General features: G+C 38.8%; 1 protein-coding gene across 11 annotated transcripts in view; it reads right to left on the minus strand.

Moving 5' to 3' along the window:
• NUMB (NUMB endocytic adaptor protein) overlaps positions 1-19,248 on the minus strand; it is a 136,452-nt gene that overhangs the window by 8,451 nt on the left and 108,753 nt on the right. For all 11 annotated transcript variants that reach the window (XM_090271106.1, XM_090271108.1, XM_090271112.1 and 8 more), the window contains 3 exons: positions 7,326-7,400; positions 3,952-4,092; positions 706-910 (listed from right to left, as the gene is read on the minus strand). In XM_090271106.1, coding sequence (XP_090127232.1) covers positions 706-910; positions 3,952-4,092; positions 7,326-7,400 — 421 coding nt within the window. The remainder of the gene's footprint in view (positions 1-705; positions 911-3,951; positions 4,093-7,325; positions 7,401-19,248) is intronic.

Below are 19,248 nucleotides of genomic sequence, written 5' to 3' on the forward strand. Positions count from 1 at the left end.
CTACACACAAAAATGCAAAGCATTTTCCCCAAGCCCTACCACTTAGTTCAAAAACACACCCAACCCAACTTCAGGCAACAGCCTTCTGAGTAACTGGAATGCTTGTCCAGGCATTTCTGCTATGCTGCCAGGTGTACCTGAAAAAAACTCATTCTGTAGAAATCACACACTGAGTTAACAGGGCTAAGTTAGGGGCTACCTTCTCAAAATCTAGGGACTTTTTACTCACTAAAGCACTAAAATACAGTTATAATCTACTATGAACAGTATCCCCGGGAAATCAGTCTCTGCCTGCACTTGTACCCAGCACCGCAGCAGAGGGTCCTTCGCAGCCTAACCCTGGGATTTGTACTTCTTACTTTAAGATGTGATACCATCTACTTCTCACAGATCAGATGCATCGGAATTAAAAATCTGTTCCAGGAAGTAGATTTTCCCAATTTTGTTTTTAAACACGGGGTGTAATGTCTCTGCAGCTTATTCAACTGCACCCTCAGCTTCTCCAGATAGCTTAACATAATAAAGTCACTAAACAAGCCACTCTAAAGGAAGGACTTTGTTTACATTTTAAGCTTTGTTCTTAAAGGTCTTCATATATTGCTAGGAGTTCTCTTTGTGAGAAAACTTAGCCCTGACAGCTTCAAAATATTAACCCACTGAGAAAATGGCTTACTTAAACACACATTGCAGTAGAACAGACTGTACCTTTCTTGGAATCTTGGATTTGCTTCATAATCTCCTCTCTCTCTGCTTGCTCAGTGGCTGTTGTGACACGGAATGATCCTTCTCTTGTAAAAGTGGTCCGGCTGGCATCAAAAGTAGCAGTCACTCCACATTCCTTCTCCCTCTTCTGCTTACGTTCTAAACAGGCCGCAAAAGCACAGCCTACTGCGTGGCTCAGTCTTTCACCCTGTACATAACAGAAGGTTCACAAAATGTTTTTAGAGTTACAGTACCAACAATTACAAATGAGCTTGGACCACAAATACATCTGTTTTTACACAAGGCAACATGTTGGGAACTCCAGCTTAAATTGGATTTTAATATACTAATATGCCAAATCAACTTAAATGAATAAATTATTTTGGAAATGCTTATGACACTTTGCTGTAGTAGGCACTGAGTAAAGGGACCATCAGCAACCTGTGCTGTTGTGAGCAGCCACTGAGACCTTCTTGTTAGTCAGGCTGCCTCCATTCCAGCAGCTCTGGCCACCAGCTTAGGACACACTACTGAGGCTCCAAGCCCTAAGTCTTGAAGTGCAAAACTCTTCTTTGCTGTTTAGGGCGGTGGGAATGTTTACCAAGCATTTCTAAGAACCACTGGAAAGGCAGGGTAAATTTCAGGAGCTTAAATATACTGTCAACATGTCTAGGAACAAAAGGTGCAAACTTAAAACTTCAAATAAACAACTCCAGCGCTGAGAAGGGAGTCAGGCAAATGAAGGCTTAGCTTTCTCAGCTGCCCCTTTCTGAATTCTCTCCCCGCCAAGCACAGGGGTTTTAAAAGGCTTTCCCCTAACCCTTCACTGTATTCTTCTAGCGCTCTCTTACCCCAGCTCTACCTCCCAACTACACACATGCAAAAGTTAAAGCACGTTTTCATCCACACTACTTATAAAGGAATAACAGATAAAACAGATTTGTCTGTGGAAGGAGAGGAGGGCTTATATAAACTAAATATTGTTTCAAAAATACACTGGATTGATTACCGAGAGTAAACTTAATAAATTCAGTGAATTATTCTTACCAGGGTTATTTATATTTTACTTATTTTCATCTTCATCACTTTTTATTTATTAAATTTAAGTATAGTTGGTATACACTATTATATTAGCTACACTGGTTTCAGGTGTACAATATAGTGATTCATCATTTTTATTCTTTACAATGTGGTCACCACACTAATTCTAATAATTATCTTCACTGTGCAAATTTATCACAATATTATTGACTATATTCTCCTTCACTTTTTCACCATCTCCTCCATCCTCCTCCTTTAGGGTCACCATCTCTTTGGTCTCCGTTTCTATGAATCTGTTATTATTTTGTTCTTTGCTTGTTTGTTTGTTTTTAGAGTCCACATGTAAGTGAAACCATACAGTATTTGTCTTCCTCTGACTTATTTCACTCAGTCAGTACCCTCTGGGTCCATCTATGATACCACAAATGGCAAGATTTCATTCTTTTTTATTCCTGCAAAATATTCCACTGAGGAGTATCTGTACTTTAGACCATATCCCTATTTGTGAAATAAAAAGTTAGAGATGAGCTCTGGCCGGTTAGCTCAGTTGGTTATAAGTGTCACCTCGATAACCCAAGGTTGTAGGTCTGATCCCTAGTAAAGGCACATACAAGAATCAATCAATGAATGCATAAATAAGTGGAACAACAAACCAATATTTCCCTCTCTCTTTCTAAAATCAATAAAAAATTTATTAAAAAGTTAGATATGATGTAATAACTATTGGCATTGTTAATAGCAAGAAGATATATTTGACAACAGTGAACCCTTTGTGTAGTTTTCAAAATCAAACTACATAAGCAGCTGTTCCTACATATAGCTCTGAGCAAGTAATTTAACTGGATTTCATATGCCAATATCAGATATCATGAGGAGAGGCAATGTTTGAAATGCTTCTTGTCCCGAAGGTTTCACATGACTATAAACTGTAAGATTTCACATCACTGCTTAAAGACTGACAGACTTACTCTTTATGAACCCACATGAATTTCCATGTAACTTTTTAGTAGGATGATACAAGGGTAGGCATGGAAGCATGAAATAGGAGGGAGTACTGAAAGAGTCTCAGAACCTGTTTGCATTTGCACACAGGTCTGTCACAAGGACAGAGCTATGGGCCAAGGAAGCTTATTCTTTTTCCTTAGGTCTAGGTCAGAGGTTATCGAAGATATATCCCTCCTCAAGCACCACCCCTACCAGCTGGAGAAACAGCTTTAATAACAATAGTCACTATTTTGGGATCAGTTACCATGGCCCATGCTTATATTCATTATCTAAGTTTTTGCAATTATTATCTCCATCTTGTAGAAGTGGATACTAAGACTTAGAGAACGTTAAGTATCTTGCCACACATACCACAGCTAGTAAGAACCAGAATCCAGTCTGGAACCCAGATCTGACTCAGAGCCTAAGCTCTTAATATTTGTTTATACCACTGTCTCCAAGAACTTAAAAAAACCTTCCGGTAAGTTTTAGAGTACAGTCATCACTTCTCTTCCAGGAGTTTATTAAGTTGTAGCCCTCAGGAATGGCTATACTTCCTTATTCTGGACTTATAAAAACTCAGAAATTATACACACAATGCTATACTATAATTATAGTTAAGATCATCATCATGTAAGAGACTTGTCTTTGATTAAAGAATCTGGGGTAATTTGCATAAAGGATGATGTATTAGGTTATTTATTTTTAGACAAAAACAAAAATTTCTTTTATGCAACAATTTCTAGCACACTCTATTATATCATAATTTAGTATTTCTATTTTCTTAATTAATTGAAAATATACTCCAACTTAGTTCTGTCATTTGTAATACAGTCTCTTTGAAAATGAATTTTAAGCACCTTTCCAATGCCAATATCTTCTACCCAGATGTCTTAGCAAACAAATGCATGTAAGAATCTTAAGAACAGTTCTAATAATGAAAAGTTCCAAATAAAGTTTAGCAGTCACCCTCACCAGCATACTTCTACTTTCCTTTAGTGACCCTGGATCTCAGCTAATCATCTTGTTCCGTTGAGCTTCAGGGTCACACCAAGAGTGTGGATTACTTGAATAAAAGGAATGAAAGCAGGCTAGTTTAGCCACTTCTAAGAACTGTAACAGCAGGTACTTGTCAAAAACGTAGTGGAAACTGCTTGACTGAGCCAACCCGGAAGGAGCTTGGCTAACTGGGGCTAGTCATGATGAAACCCATGCTGAACTCACTGTGTCCTTGACAGCCATGAAGCAATGGCAGATCCAGCGCCGCGTGGTGCCATCACGACATATGTAAGAGAAGGCTCTATCAAAGTTCCTATCTGGAGCACAGAAAGAAACTTTTTCTATTGTCTGGTCAACTATGAGGTCCTAGAACAAGGGAAGAACAAAGGAACAGAGAACTTATGAGGTTATTCAAGCTTCTCAAAAGAAACACAGAATGTCCATTTCATAATGCAAAAATCCCTATATCTAATGCATTGAGCCTATAGAACAGCTAGATCTGAGGCCAGCAGTCTGAATACTCAGAATTTAACCCAAGATGATTTCAAACGTGCCACCAAGAGGAGTCTGGAAGCAGGATTCGCCTCTTTGGCCTGAGTAAGCTCTTGGGATTCTTAGATGATTGAGAACAGGGTGGGAGGAAGCTGTAAAATAAAGTATTATGAAGCATCTTAAAAAAAAATAATTTGACCTAAGAGAGAGCCCATGAGGCCCTTTGCCCAGATGCCTCCCTCACTTTATCTTCATGTTTTTTTTTAAAAAAGATTTTATTTATTTTTTAGAGAGAGGGGAAGGGAGGGAGGAAGTGAGAGAAACATCAATTGGCTGCCTCTTGCAAGCCCCCAGCCAGGGACCTTGCCTGCAACCCAGGCATGTGCCCTGACTGGGAATTGAACTGGCAACCTTTCGATTTATAGGCCAGTGCTCAACCCACTGAGCCATACCAGCCAGGGCCATCTTCATGTTCTAAAACATATGCTTGCTGATTCTAATTTTATCATAGTAGATTCCATGTTCAACTAATTTGCAATATATTGAAATCGATATATTTAATCCAATTTCCATATAACACTTAAATTTTGCAATTCTAGCAGCTCATTAAAGTTTTATTTTGCATAACCTTGATTACTATTAATTTCCTCTTTAGCAAAGTGATTGCTTTTTGGGTTCTCTATCATTTTCTTATTGATATATAGGAGTTATTTATATATTTTAAATATGAGCCCTTTAGAGATTATACACATTATAAAATTTATTTTCCACTCATAATGGGTCCTAGAGTGACAATCCAACAATTACTATTATTCGTCGGCAGCCGTCCGTCTCGAGAGACGATGGTGTAGCTTCTTAAGAGCTGAAGCTACAGAGCCTGGGCAGGGTGATATGGAGGGTCTGCTGTTGCCCATGCAGCAGACCCCCCCTCTCTTCGCAGCTGAAGGGTCCAAGGGAAAGACGGAGTCAATACAGCTTGGCTTCAGGTGCGCCGCAGGAGTTGCCGGTGTTGACTACAACGTCAAACCGCCTCAGGGACTCCGGCTCCGGATTTTCTGTCGGGGTTTACTCCCTTAGCCTTTCCCCTGAAGAGGTATGCCGCAAGGCAGCGGAGGTTTTTTAGAGTCAGAGTTTTCCTTCTCTGATGTGCCCTGACTGGAAGATCGAACCAGCGACACTTAGCTCGCAGGCCGACGCTCAATCCACTGAGCCAAACCAGCCAGGGTTACTCCGTGTGGAAAAGAACTCATTATTGCCAATGCAGCCACCAGGGGGAAACATCACTTTCTTACTATTTTACAAATCAATTAAAAAACATAGCCTCTATGTACAAATTTCACCCAAAACACGAAAACTTCCCAAGTTTTAAAAAGTAGTCTAATATCATTGTTTCTAAAAGTCATGTATATTTAATACTACCACTTCTCTTGAACTTAAAAAAAGAAAAAAGAAAAAGCCATAGATGAAAGGTCAAAATAACTAAAATGCAGTTATACAACGGGGACCCAAAAAAACCCCGGAATTTATTTATAAAAAATTGTGTATTTATTCTTACATGTTTAAATTTCAGTCACCTTCCAAGTACTCTCCTTTTGATGCAATACAACTATCGAGATTTTTTCCACTGCTCAAAATCGTTTTTGAACTTGTCAATTTTGATACCTTTTAGTGCTTCTGCCATTTTTTGTTTCACCTTCTCCACATTGGCAAAACATTTCCCTCTGAGGACATTTTCATCCAGGGGGAAAAAAAATCACTTGGGACAAGATGGGGTGAATAGGGAGGGTGGGGCATGGGGGTCATGTTGTATTTGGTCAAAAATTGCTGAACACTCAGCACAGTGTGGGCAGGTGCACTTGTAAATCACCCATCATGAAATGGGCAAAGGTGTTGAAAGAATGTTAAAAAAAAATTCACTGAAGCCAAATGCAGCCTCTCACAACACCAGCTGGTACACTGACAAGATGGGTTCCTAGAACACTCACTGAGCCAGGGGAAGCCTGTACTATCATGTAAGGGGCCCGCCCTCCAGAAGATAATTCTGGTTTTTTATTTAGGGTGTGGTTCCCCCCTTGCATTAAATCACTTAAAATATATCAGGCAAGTTACCCATCAAACTGCTCTTTATCTGCTAAACTTCTTCCCAGGTCCAATAACATTTGAGTTTTTTGGGGGAAAATCTGCTGTTCTGTTAAAATTTCTCCAGCCTTTAGGTCTCTTAAGAAATTTAAATTAATGATTTATATACTTAGATAATATCATATGCTTTCTAAGGGAGGAATCTGTCTCTATTCTTATTTAGGGGTAGGATCACTTTCTTTCAAGTGCAAAATGCTACCTGTGATTTGATATATTGTGTGAATTCGAAGTAAATGTTAACCAAATGAGCCATTTACTAGTCCTCAAGATTTCACTTAAGTTGGGTTTTCAGTTACATAACAGGTTAATCAGTTCAAATATCACATTTAAAAAAATACAGTGTTTTATTAAGGAACAGAAAGAAATTTCTAATGTGGTCCATCGTATTAAAAAAAATTTTTTTTAGCTGTGGTAAAAGGTCCGTCATCTTTTACGTCAAATCTGTGGGGATAAACATTTTAAAAAACTATGTAACAACAAAAATAGAACTCAGATCTTAAGATTAAGAGACAATGCTTGGTAAACCAAACATGCTGTGTCATGTATAGCAAAATGTTGACTGAATCTTATTTTTTTATCAGGTAAATGAGTAACTAAATTGGTTTCCTAAACACTAACTATTCTGAGAAGATTGTACTTTGGACAAAGTGGAACGATATAAAGCCTTGGTCAGGTAGCTCAGATGGTTAGAGCATCTCCCCAATAGGCCAAGGTTGTGGGTTTGATCTCTAGTCTGGGCACATACATGAAGTAATGAATAATTGCATAAGTAAGTGGAACAAAAATTGATGTTTCCCTCTCTCTCTCTCTAAAATAAATGTAATAAGCATTACATTTTTTTTTAAACTTTATAAAAATAGACAAAGTAAAAGGGAACAGAGTGACTACAACTGCTTAATGACATTATATTGGATCATTAGGGATTAAAAAAATACAAGTAGTTATGTTTAAGCTTATAGAAGTTTTACCTTAGTTTTTTCATCCACAACTCTGAGTCCATCTGCTGATACCCACAGGACAGCCTTAACCGCTTTCTTTCCAGTCTTTCAGGAAAAAACAAAAAGGAAGGAGGGGAGAGACACACACATATAATATTTTTAAAAAGTCATCTTCCATAGAAAACATAACTTCTGCCTTCCAAAAACCACAAATACACATGAAGTCCAGGACGGGTGCCCAAAGCCAGACACTCAAACCAAACTGCACAAACATTCAGGAAAATCAAGCCAAAGCCATTATTTTAGAAACATAATGCAAAATAATACAATAAAATTCGGTAAAGGGAAAGGGACATATAGAATTAAAACCAAGATACCACATTCCGTAAAGGACAAAGAATTCGTAAGTAGATTCTTCACCCATTTAAAAAATAAACCAAGAAAACCAAGGGTTAGACAAATTTAAATACATAAGGAGTTACACCACAAGTAGCTTCTACAAGTGTATTTAGAGTAGGAAGTAGTATGTAAATCTAAATTGAGATGCTGGCCATTCTACTATCATTTGACCCCCAATGTACATAGCAGGACCCTTGGCCACCTGTAATTTTCATGTTAAAAACCGAAGAATTCTTCATTATTCCTTTAAAGACCATTATTTCTTCTCTCAGGATTAACACAGAACTAGTTTAGTTTTTAATTTGACATTAAATGCATGGAGACATTCTGGGGACATAGGAGAATTAAAAACCTGTTGAAAAATATTGTTATTATAACACAAATTCTTTTTACTTCTGAGAAAAGAATTCTTTTGCACATAAGAATCACATGGGAACAAGCTGATGTATGATTTTTCCTGTAATGAAATGAAAATGGGATAGTGGCAGTTTGTAATAATAATTTAACAGCTTCCTTTCTTTCTAACTGCTCCAAGGACACAAACAAAATAAAACAAAAGCAAAGTGAAGGCTGAGAATAGGTATCAAAACATCATAAAAAGTATACATCAAAAGGGATCAGGTACATAGTTTGGAGCAGCAGCTTCTAAAGGGACAAAGGAAAATAAAGACGTGTCTACCATTCTCCTTGGAGTGTGTCCAAGCCCAGCACTTCTCGGTATGCAGGCCATGTCCTTATTTAAATGAACTGTGTAATCCACTCAGCTCATCATCTCCATCACCACCATGTATCTGATGAGAGTTTATTTTATGCCAGACAGTGAAAATACTTGAGTTCACAGCCCACTGAAAGATGACACTCAGATAAACAAAAAAACCCAAAAAAGTGGTAAGAGCTGAAAACAATGTATAATGATGCCAGAAAAGAGGCATGGTCAAATCTATTTGTGAAATTGAGGGAGGTTATTCAAAGGAGAAGATGGAACTGGGTGCTAAAATAATTTTCCTAGATGTTCAAGGTGGGAGTAGGGAGGAAGGGAACTGATAGAAATAGGGACAGAAGACAGCAATACAGGACATGGCAAGCCTGGGCTCTATAAGTACTGGCTTGAAAGTATGATGGGTGAGCAAGGGACTGCTTACACTATCCTCATTTTACTGGATTCTTTTTTTCTTCTTGTTCTGATTGGTTGTTTTTTGCTTCCTTATGTTCCAAATCATTGATTTGACTCTTGGCTTCATCCACTCTACTGTTGTTTTTCTGTAAATCGTCCTTTATTTCAATTAGTGTATACTTCATTTCTGACGGGATCTTTTTTATGCTGTTGAGGTCCCCATTAAGTTCCTGGAGCACCCTTATAATCAGTGTTTTGAATGCTGCATCTGATAGATTCCTTAACTCCTCTTGTTTAGTTCTTTTTCTGGAGTTTTGATTTGTTCTCTCATTTGGGCCATGTTTCTTTGTCTCATTTTGGCAACCTCCCTGTGTTTGTTTCTATGTATTAGGTAGAGCTGTTATGACTCCCTGTCTTGATAGCATGGGCCAATGTAGTAGGTGTCCTGTAGGCTCCTTTATTTTGTGGCTGTACTAAATCATTTCTCTGAGCATCCTGATCACCAGTGTTTTGAACTCTGCATCTGATAGGATGGCTATCTCTGTTTTGTTTAGTTCTTTTTCTGGGGTTTGGTACTGTCCCTTCATTTGGACCATATTTCTTTGCTCCTTCAATTTGGCAACCTCCCTATGTTTATTTATGTGTATTGTGTTGAGCTGCTTTGACTCTGTGTCTTGATGGTATGGCCTAATGTAGTTTGTGTTCTGTAGGGTCCAGTGGCACAGCTTCCCCTATAACCCAAGCTGGGTACTTGAGGCGTGCCCTTTGTGTGGGCTGAGTGCACCCTTCTCTTGTAGTTGATTCTTAATTGCCATTGGCAGGTCAATGGGAGGGATTTATCCAGGCCAGTCAGCTGCAAGGACTGGCTGTGACCATTGATCACCAACCTCCACTCTCCATGGAGGGTCAGCTGGGTGCAGGAGCAGGATGTGGTTCTCTGATGCAGTCTATAGCTGTTCACTGGGTATGCAGGCTCTGGGTTTCCCAGGTGGTGCAGGCCAAGGTCAGCCCCCACCTGTTTCGCCCAGGGCCACCATGCCTGAGCTATAAAGCTAACTGGGATGACTGCTATTTCTATGGGGCCTGGAGATTCCCAGGAGAAACCAAGCTGCTGCCAGTGCCAGGCTTGAGACCACTTAGCTGTTGCCTGTTTGATAGGATTTAGGAAGTTGTGAAGCATGAGCCAAGATCAGCCATTCACATGGAAAAGTCATGGTTAACAGTTTGAATGGGCCAGTAAGTTGGGCAGGACTGAGCCTCAGGGAATCTCCAGGGCCAGCCAGTGTTAGCCAGGTTGATGGAGTCTAAGACATGACACCCAACTGCCAGCTGTGTGGCTCCACTGGGGGAGGGCTCAGAAAAGTGGCAACAGTCTCTGCCCACCTTTCTGTCTGGGAGAAAGCTGTCCCCCAGATCTTATCTTGATGCCAGATACTTCAGTTCTTCCCTGTATGCCACTGGTGCCTTTCAAGCTGCTATCCTTATGCTGTTGGAGCTCAGAGGGAGTGCGTCTAAGTTTGTACATGGGTTCTTTAAGCAGAAACTACCTGAAACTCCAGCAGTTTCTTCCCCTGACTCAATCCCCACTGGCTTTTTCAGTTAGAAGTTGTGAGGACTTATCTTCCTGGCACTGGAATCCTGGGCTGGAGGGCCTGGTATGGGGCTGGGACTCCTTGCTCCCAAAATATCCCTCCTGAATTTTTATCTACCACATATAAGTGAGGGACCAACCCGTCCCGCTTCTCCACTCCTCCTACCAGTATTGATGAATGTGGTTTAATTCTTTGTCAGTCCTCCTGGCGACTTGATTTCTGATGGTCCTCAGTGATGGTTGTTATATAATGTAGTTGTAATTCTGATGTGGGTGTGTGAGGAGGTGAGTTGTGTTTATCTATGCTGCCATCTTGACCAGAAATCATCTTAGAGCTCACATGAGCCAATTCTTAAAATCAACACCCCTATCTACACATATGTATAGATAGATATAATCTAAATCTAATTATATGAGAGATAAACAGATGGTGGTTCTTACTCTGGAGGGTCCTGATTAATACAGAAGTGGAAGTCAGATTAGGATGGGTTGAGAAATAAATGAAAGGCAAGAAGATTCTATGAGTATTAAATAGGCTCTTTGAAAAAGCTTTTCTACATAAAAGAGAGCTATGGGGCAATGGGGAACAGGCAGAGGATCAAAGGATGTCTTTAAGAATTGTGATAAATTAGCATGATGTACCAGCAATAAAAGAAACTTTGGAGTAAGGAAAATATGAGTTTGAATTCAGTGCCACTATTCATAAGCTAAGCAAGTTATGTAGTCTTCTGAGCTTCCATTTCTTCATACGTAAAGTATTTGCAGGGTTGGTAAAAGGATCAGAGATATATACAATACCTGGAATTTAACAGGGTAATGAATAATTGATAGCCACTTATCATTATATTATTAAACTTTAAGAAACTTCTCCCAACAGTAAAGCTTCTTGGAAGATACCTTTAAACAACAACAGATCATTTTTATATGCTGACTGGGAAAAGCTAGTGGGAAGATGAAGACTGAAGACCCCAAAAAGACAAGAATACTTCCTTAAAAAAGATTTGATTTATTTATTTCAGAGAGGGGAAGGGAGAGAGAAAAAGAATGTTGGTTCCCTCTTGCATGCCCCCAACCGGGGATTTGGCCTGCAACCCTGGCATGTGCCCCAACTGGGAATTGAACTGCTGACCTTTTGCTTTCTGGGATGATGCCCAACCCACTGAACCAACCTGGTCAGGGCAAGAGAAGAATAATTTAGAAAATAAAGTCATCCAGGAGGTGGGGTGGAATGGGGCAAGAATGCAAGTTTTATACAGGAAGAAGGATGTCCAAAATCCTTGAAATGGAGGGATGAAGTGAGACTGAGTGGAAATGAAGACACTTGTAAAGGAGTTGAGTGGCAAGTTGAGGGGGTTTACTTCGGAGGGCCACCATTTATCTGTGAAGAAAATGAGATCACCTGCTTTACTTTGCTGGAGAGAGGGATGCAGACATGCAGAGTAAGACAGAAAGATTGACATAGCAGTCCAGGGACAGCATAGCATAGGGGTAGGGCACAAACCCTGAAACCAGGCTGCTGTCTGGGTTTGAATTCTGGTTCTTCCACTCACTATATGACCAAGGGCAAGTTATTCAACCTCTCTATGCTTCAGTTTCCATACCTACATAATGATGCTAACAGTCTTATGTACCTCGTGGGATTATTATGAGGATTAAATGAATTAATATATGTAAAAGATTTAGAACTAGGGTGGTCATATAATTTTCTGTCTAAAACTGGTACCCCTCTGAAGGTGAAACAGGTGTCACACTGGGGCTGTTTCAGGCAAACTGGGACAACAGCCATCCTCTCAACAACAGAAACTGTCCATATTTAACCAATACTTATTTGAGTATAGTGTTCAGTATTTTGCTGGAAGGTAGACTCCATGAGGGCAGGGTTGTTTCCACCTTATTGTTCACTGCCATATCCTTGGAGCTTAGAACAATGCCTAGTACAGAGTAGGAGTTTAAGAACTATCTGCTGTAGGGAATAGGAAACAGCAGATCAGTGACACAGGAGACTGCTAAATGGCACTAAAAATCCTGTGTAAGAGATTTAAATTAGATGTTTAATTAATCTGCTTATTGAGCAATTGTAGCCTGCAGTGTTCAATATCTGAGCCAAGAGATAGAAGTATTTCAAAGTTGGGAGACTGAAGGCGGGAAAAATAAAAGGCCACTTTAAAATGGGAATGTTCCCCATTTAGCCTCCTTACCATCTACAGGGAAATATAACATTTTCTTGGCCCAATTTTACTGATGGAAACATCTCTACTTTTTGAGGTATGTCTTTATAATGGTGTTGTACTAACCTGTCAGTGAGGCACTGTATTTGTCATATTTCCTGACCTCTGATCTCTAAAGAGGGAAAGAAAACAGATAACAAACTCTTTTTGTATTTGTTCATACACCTGGGTGCTGGTACTTGGATGTCACTCCGAGTGCCACATTACAGTTACTTCCATCAGTCTCTGAGATATTAAGGCTCAAAGACACCTGTAGCTGAAATTAAGTCCAGCCTTCCCCTCACAGGCTCCTTAGTAGTAATGCTTCTGCATTACTTGTGAACTTTAGAGTCTTTTATTCTGATAAAGTAAGATTCCTAAGAAATTTTTAGAAAATGACAAAAGTCATAGAGAGAAGATGGGAGTTTTTGTTTTTGTTTCTGTTTGCCCTAAAACTGTCCACTTAAGCTAATATCCAAGGGATAAGAACAAGTTAGCTAGCAAAACAAGCATACAAATCACCTAGAGTAGGTATGAAATGTAGAGTTTACATACATTTTAGTGACACAATTTTTCTTTTTTTTTTTAAAATTCAGGTAGAGAAAAAGAAAGAGGTCAGGGTGTGGGCGTCGCTGTGAAAGAAGTGAAAAGTACGCATCCGAATGGATGCAGGCCAACTTGAGGGTGTGTTTGCCACAAACACCTCTTAAAAAATAAAAGACAACAGCCTTGACCAGTGTGGCTCAGCTGGTTGGACGTCATCTTGCAAACCCAAAGGCCACTGGTTTGAGAGGCAATTGATCCATGTTTCTCTTCCTCTTCCTCCCTCCCTTCCTCTCTCTCTAGAAATAAAGTCTTACAAAAAAGACTACATAATACTTCAGAAACTAATAACAATGGTGCGGGGTAATGTAGATGTGAGACATTAAGAGCTATTTCATCACTACTGTTCCAACACTTTCTACTTTAATAATGATTTCAAGGTTTAGGTAGAATTCACACTGACTAGTGTCAATGTACTAAAAACAGTTTTACTACAAAGAGAAAACTGCCTCTTCTTCGAGGAAAGAAAATGAACCTAACATGGACACAACTTCAGGAACTTTGAATTTAAACTGGTGAAATCTGAGGAGAAGGCAAAAGCTAATCTGAGTGAAAGATGACGAATGTAATTATAACTTTCAAGTAACTGCTCAACTCTTTAAATATCCAACTTAGAATTTTAAAATTAACATCTGCCTTAAATACCTTTTATTATGGGTAGAAATAAACCAACACAGGATTTAAGCAGGCTAGCAATGAAGAAAATAATAGCAGGCAGTGGATCTATTACAATTTACTAAATCAGGAAACTCATACATACTGCAAGAGAAATGTACAGGTAATCTTAACATGAAAACACCACAGAAGAACACAATGGTTGCAAAAATAACATGGAAATAGTAACTTAAACAAGTTCAGTAAACAGTAACATCACTTCCCCTAAATTTAAAAGCTACTCTCAACAAAAGGTAATTGAAATAACTACCGGTTATTGCAATAAAGAACTGCCATTATCTACCTATCAATCTATCCCCAGAGTATTTTACTTAAGTAGACACCAATTTTTATAAGAAATAAATTGAAAAAGGATGAAGATCACAAGTTGGTGATATTCACAATAGTCTGACAGATCCTTACAGGTGCTCTTTCATTTTACATATTGGTGTTATCTAGGAAAGTACTTCAGATTTCTGGTGGGAGAAATAAATTTTTAAATGGTTTAAATCAGACATTGGCAAACTTTCTAGGTGAAAGACCAGATAAATACTTAAGGCTTCACAGGCCATATGTTCTATGTCACAACTATTAACTCTGCCACTGCAGCACAAAAGCAGTCAGACAATATGTAAACAAATGAACATGATTTTATTCCAATAAAATTTTATTCACCAAAACAGGTAGTGTGCCACAGTATGCCAACCTGATATAAATCATCATAATCCCTGGAAAGCGATCATTAATTAAATCATTTTGGAAAGATAATTATATTGAAATATACATCTGTCGAACATTGTGTCTCTGAATTATTTTTCTTTTCCATTTTTGTTGTTTTCAAATGTGCTGATCTCCTATTATTTTAAGCTATGACTCAGATCTCAGGTGCTTTCCAACTCTAAAGTTCTATGATACCAAAATCCCAGTGAGATAAGAACATGCATTAATCAACATAAAGAGAATATTTAGAGGCAAGACAATTCTGCTAGGCATATAATAGATAAAAGCAGAAAGGTTAAGCTGATGTTCTAATGTAAGCCAACATAGAGAAAGGCTATAAAGACACATGGAAACGTAATCTGGCATAGCTATGAGGCCTTACAAAGCAATAGCAGCCAACAGTTTGAGCAGGAAGGTCAGAGCATGTCACTTTCTTAGCAACAGTGATTTGCCTTCTATTTTACAAAATCCTGCTACAAACCAAAGATGTCTTCAAGGGTACTCAATGTGTAAAGAATCGTTGGTCAGGCTTTCTGTTCACATCTACACACAGATAAAGCTCAGTCATTACAAAGTAATAAGATATTAACAGGCAACCATGATATGGTGTGCCTTGTAATAAATGAAGAGGCTTCTTTGCCTTCATAGAAAACTTGGCTTCACTTTTTTAACCCAAGGAGAACCCTTAAGTCTTATAATTTGATGACATTTGAATTTCTGAACAGAATCATGTAATAAACAGATTTTATCTTATAATTCCAAGATACAGTGAGTATTCCTCAAAGGTCAAAGCATGAAGGGAAAGAAATGCAGCTTTCTACAGGATTTGAGACTGGCACTATCACTATCTCAAATGGCTGCTTCATTGAAAGAACAGTAACTTTTAATCTGGGACACTACTGCACACTATTTCCTGTATTTTTTTTAAGTGAGAGGGGCCTTTAAAGGCTTTTGGGAAAAAATAAGGATGGTATCACATATGAAGCAAACAGCAAAGTAGGCAGCATTATAAGAAAAAAACCAAGAATATGATCCCTGAACTCCAGAGAAATGGAGTGTTTCAAGGAAGAGCTACACCAAACGCTGCTGATGGGCTGAGTAAGGTGACAGAACCATTGGAATAGTAATATAGAGGAAGAACTGGCAAGAACAGCTTTGGTGGCGTGGTGAGGGCAAAAGCCTGATTAAATGAGTTTAACAAAGAAAGGGACAGCAGGAACTACAGGCACTAAAAAGAAACCTTTTTTAAAGGACGGTTTGTTTTCATACTAGTGGACAATCCACTAAAGAAAGAAAACTGCGGAGGAGAGACGGGGTAGCATTGTTGGAAAAATTAGAATCTACTGGAGGACCTGGTCTCAGACAGCAGCACGTTCATTCCTTGAATAGGAGGGAAAGCAGAGCATGTGGAAATGGATGCAGGTAGGTGAGTAGATATGGTAGCAGCACATGAGTTTTCTTCTGATTCTATTTTTTTCAGTGAAGTAGGAGGCAAGGTCATCAACTGAAAGAGAACAGAGTAAGAAATTCTGGAGGTTTAAGATGAAAGAAGTGTCAAATAGTCATTTAAAAATAAGAGTAATTGAGCTTAATAAAAAAGGAGACTGTCTTGCTTATCTTTGTATCTGGACAGCCTAGCACAGTCCGTAGCATATTTTAGATAACAACTGTGACTTGAAGCTTGAGAACCACTGGGTTTTGATTAATATAATTTTTTTTTAAACTCCAAAGGTTACTGAATATTTTTTTTAATCTAGAAAAGGTCCATGACCAAGGCATGTGACATGCTAGTTGGTTCTGTCACAGGAAATAATGAAACCAAGGATGAAAGGGAATCTTCCGATTCTCTTGAGACTGCTTTTCTTCAGAAATTCGTTACAATGCACTTCAAAAAGAAAAATAAATTGAATCTTAAAAGATGTATCAATAAAGTGCAAGAAAAATAAAATTTAAAGAAGGGCAGAGGAATTTTTAAAACAGGAAGAAAAAAATGGAAAGAAGCAGCAGAGATTCTAACACTTTTACAGAAAAGGATTCAGAATGAAAATAACCACTAAGCACGATTTGTCACACAGGAGAAAATTTGGGAAATCTAAAACAGAATGTAGATGAGAATACATAAATACCATGAAATGTTTTATTCTCAGGAATTAGGTGAAGACAATATAACCATACATTTTTTAAAAACTATGCATTCTCTAAAACATAACCATTTCTAATGATGGATTTTAACAAAGTAAAAGCATAAAAACTTGAAAAATATTTTTGTAGTATATTAATAAGATTTTCTACAACAGAGAGATTATTTTTGGTGATTTTTATAGTTAGAGGTGGTTACGCACTCCTACCTAAATCAAAGTGACATAATAGCTCTGGGAGGAGTTCACAAACTCAGATGCCTCAGGGTTAGAAGCACGTAACAAAATGAGAAAGCGGACAGAGTGTAAGGACAATAGGCAGTTGTAGGGATGGTGGCAGACAGGTAACCAAAGGGTAAAGTTGCTAGCTTCTCAGCTCAAGCCCCTGTTGTCACCCAGAAAGCATGATGTTTTGCCAGATCTTCTAATTCTTAAGACAGATATCCTAGCTTTTATGTGCAAGGTTCCAATGTTTGGAATACTGGCAACTAATTCAAAGTTCTAAACTGTGCACAGGCCATACAACACATGTTTGTGGAAACGTTCAGGTCCTTGAATAGCCTCATGTCCTCTGCTTTAGGCCCTTCTGAATTCATTATAATTAAGGTTTACCTGAGGAAAGCAAAGGCCAATACTTTTGAATGGGAGAACATTAATATGGGGTAGGTGAAAGAACTCTGCGCCACGTTTCAGAAAACCTTGGTTTCAGGGTAGGCACTGCTATTTACTACTAGCTGGGCAACCTCTTTGAGCTAATTCATTCATTTGTAAAATGTAGTTTCATGAACTATCCTGTCTAATTCACTGAGGTGCTATGAGCAGCAAATTAGAAAGTAGGTCAAAGTATGTCATAAACTATAAAGTTCTATAGAAATACAAGTAAATGCCTGTAAGATAACAGAAAATATATATTGGTTTCGGCCCCCATTCCTGGCATAGAGCTCCCAAAATCCCTGTAATTTTCTAAGTGGTAAGAGCACTAGGAACATCTTTTGTTCTAATGAAGTGGCTCTGGGTGGGCTCCTGGGTGAAGCGTGGTCACTAGAAAGAATATGCCATGATTAGAAACTTGGAATCTCCAGCCCCACCTTCTATTCTCCAGAGAGGGAAGAGGAGCTAAAAATGGAAAAATAATCATGCCTATATGAGAAAGCTTCCATAAAATCCCAACATTAGGAAGTTCAGAGAGAGCTCTGAGGTTGGCAAATACATCCATACTGGGAGGGTGACGCACCCCAACTCCACCGGGACAGAAGCTCGAGCTTGGGACCCTCTCAGACCTTGCCCTATGCAGCTCTTCATCTGGCTGTTCATCTGTATCCTTTACCAAATCCTTTGATAAACTGGTGTGTTTTCCTGAGTTTTCTGAGCTGCTCTGGCAAATTAATTAAACTTGAGGAAGAGATAATGGGAACCTTCACTGTGTAGCCAACTGGACAGAAGTTGTGAGTAACCTGGGGACCTACTACTTGTAACTGGCATCTGAAATAAGGTGGGAGCAGTGTTGTGGGACCGAGTCCTTAACCTGTGGGATCTGACCCTGTTTCCAGGTGGGCAGTGTCAGAATTGAGTTAAATTGTAGGACATCCAGCTGGTGTTGCAGAGAATTGATTGGTGTGGAAAAAATCTCCATATACTTGGTGACCAGAAGTGAAATGTTTGGTGTGAACAGTAAGGGAGACACAGGAGAGACTCACAGCAGGTTCACTGAACTGTTTTACTAATACAACAGCTTTAAAAAGAGACCTAAAAGGAAGGTTGAAGCATTTTATCTCTCTGTGTTCAGTCAGTTCCTCATAAAAATGGGAGTATAGATTACTTAGATCATGGGGTTCCTCAAGTATATTAAAATTATAAAATCCTTTTCAAATGTTAAATGCCCTTATAATTACTTGGTAATAAAGTACAGGCCTAGTACAGTCAAAAACACAAATGAAGACACATTCCTAAAAAGTTGACTACATTCTGGACTTCCCTACAATAACGAGCAATTTAATGTGCTACTTTGGAAAAAGTTACTTCAGGTTCTCAGTTTTTTCCCTTTTCCTTTGAGATGTGCTTAGGCTTACACTGGGTTAATGAGAGAGGCAAGTAACAGAGCCAGGCACATCTGCTCCCTCCGGCTGAAGCTTCTTGAGGCACTACTCCCATCAGCTGATGCAGGAATAGGAAGTGCCTGTGGTCAGGTCCAGGATGCAACTTGGGGAAAAGAGGATGCAGTCCTTCTGGCCATGACTTATACGTTCAGAATCAGAGCTAATAATTCTTATATCTACTTCTTTCCCACAAATGTGTTTGATGGAAACACTTCTTGATATCTGTTGTTCTCATTATCCTGGACCATTCATTAAGTCATACACGATGTGAAGGCTAAGAAAGTATCAAAATTCATGAAGAACTGTACTGGGTAGAAACTCGCTACCACATACTGTTCTATGAGATTCTTCACTTTCAGCTTTCATCAAACCACAACTGACCTAGCAAACTCAACAAACCAAGTCTCTCACCAGCCTATTTCTGGTAGAAC

The sequence above is a fragment of the Furipterus horrens genome, unplaced genomic scaffold (genome assembly GCF_987537825.1).
Source record: "Furipterus horrens unplaced genomic scaffold, mFurHor1.1.pri manual_scaffold_3, whole genome shotgun sequence".
Taxonomy (NCBI): domain Eukaryota; kingdom Metazoa; phylum Chordata; class Mammalia; order Chiroptera; family Furipteridae; genus Furipterus; species Furipterus horrens.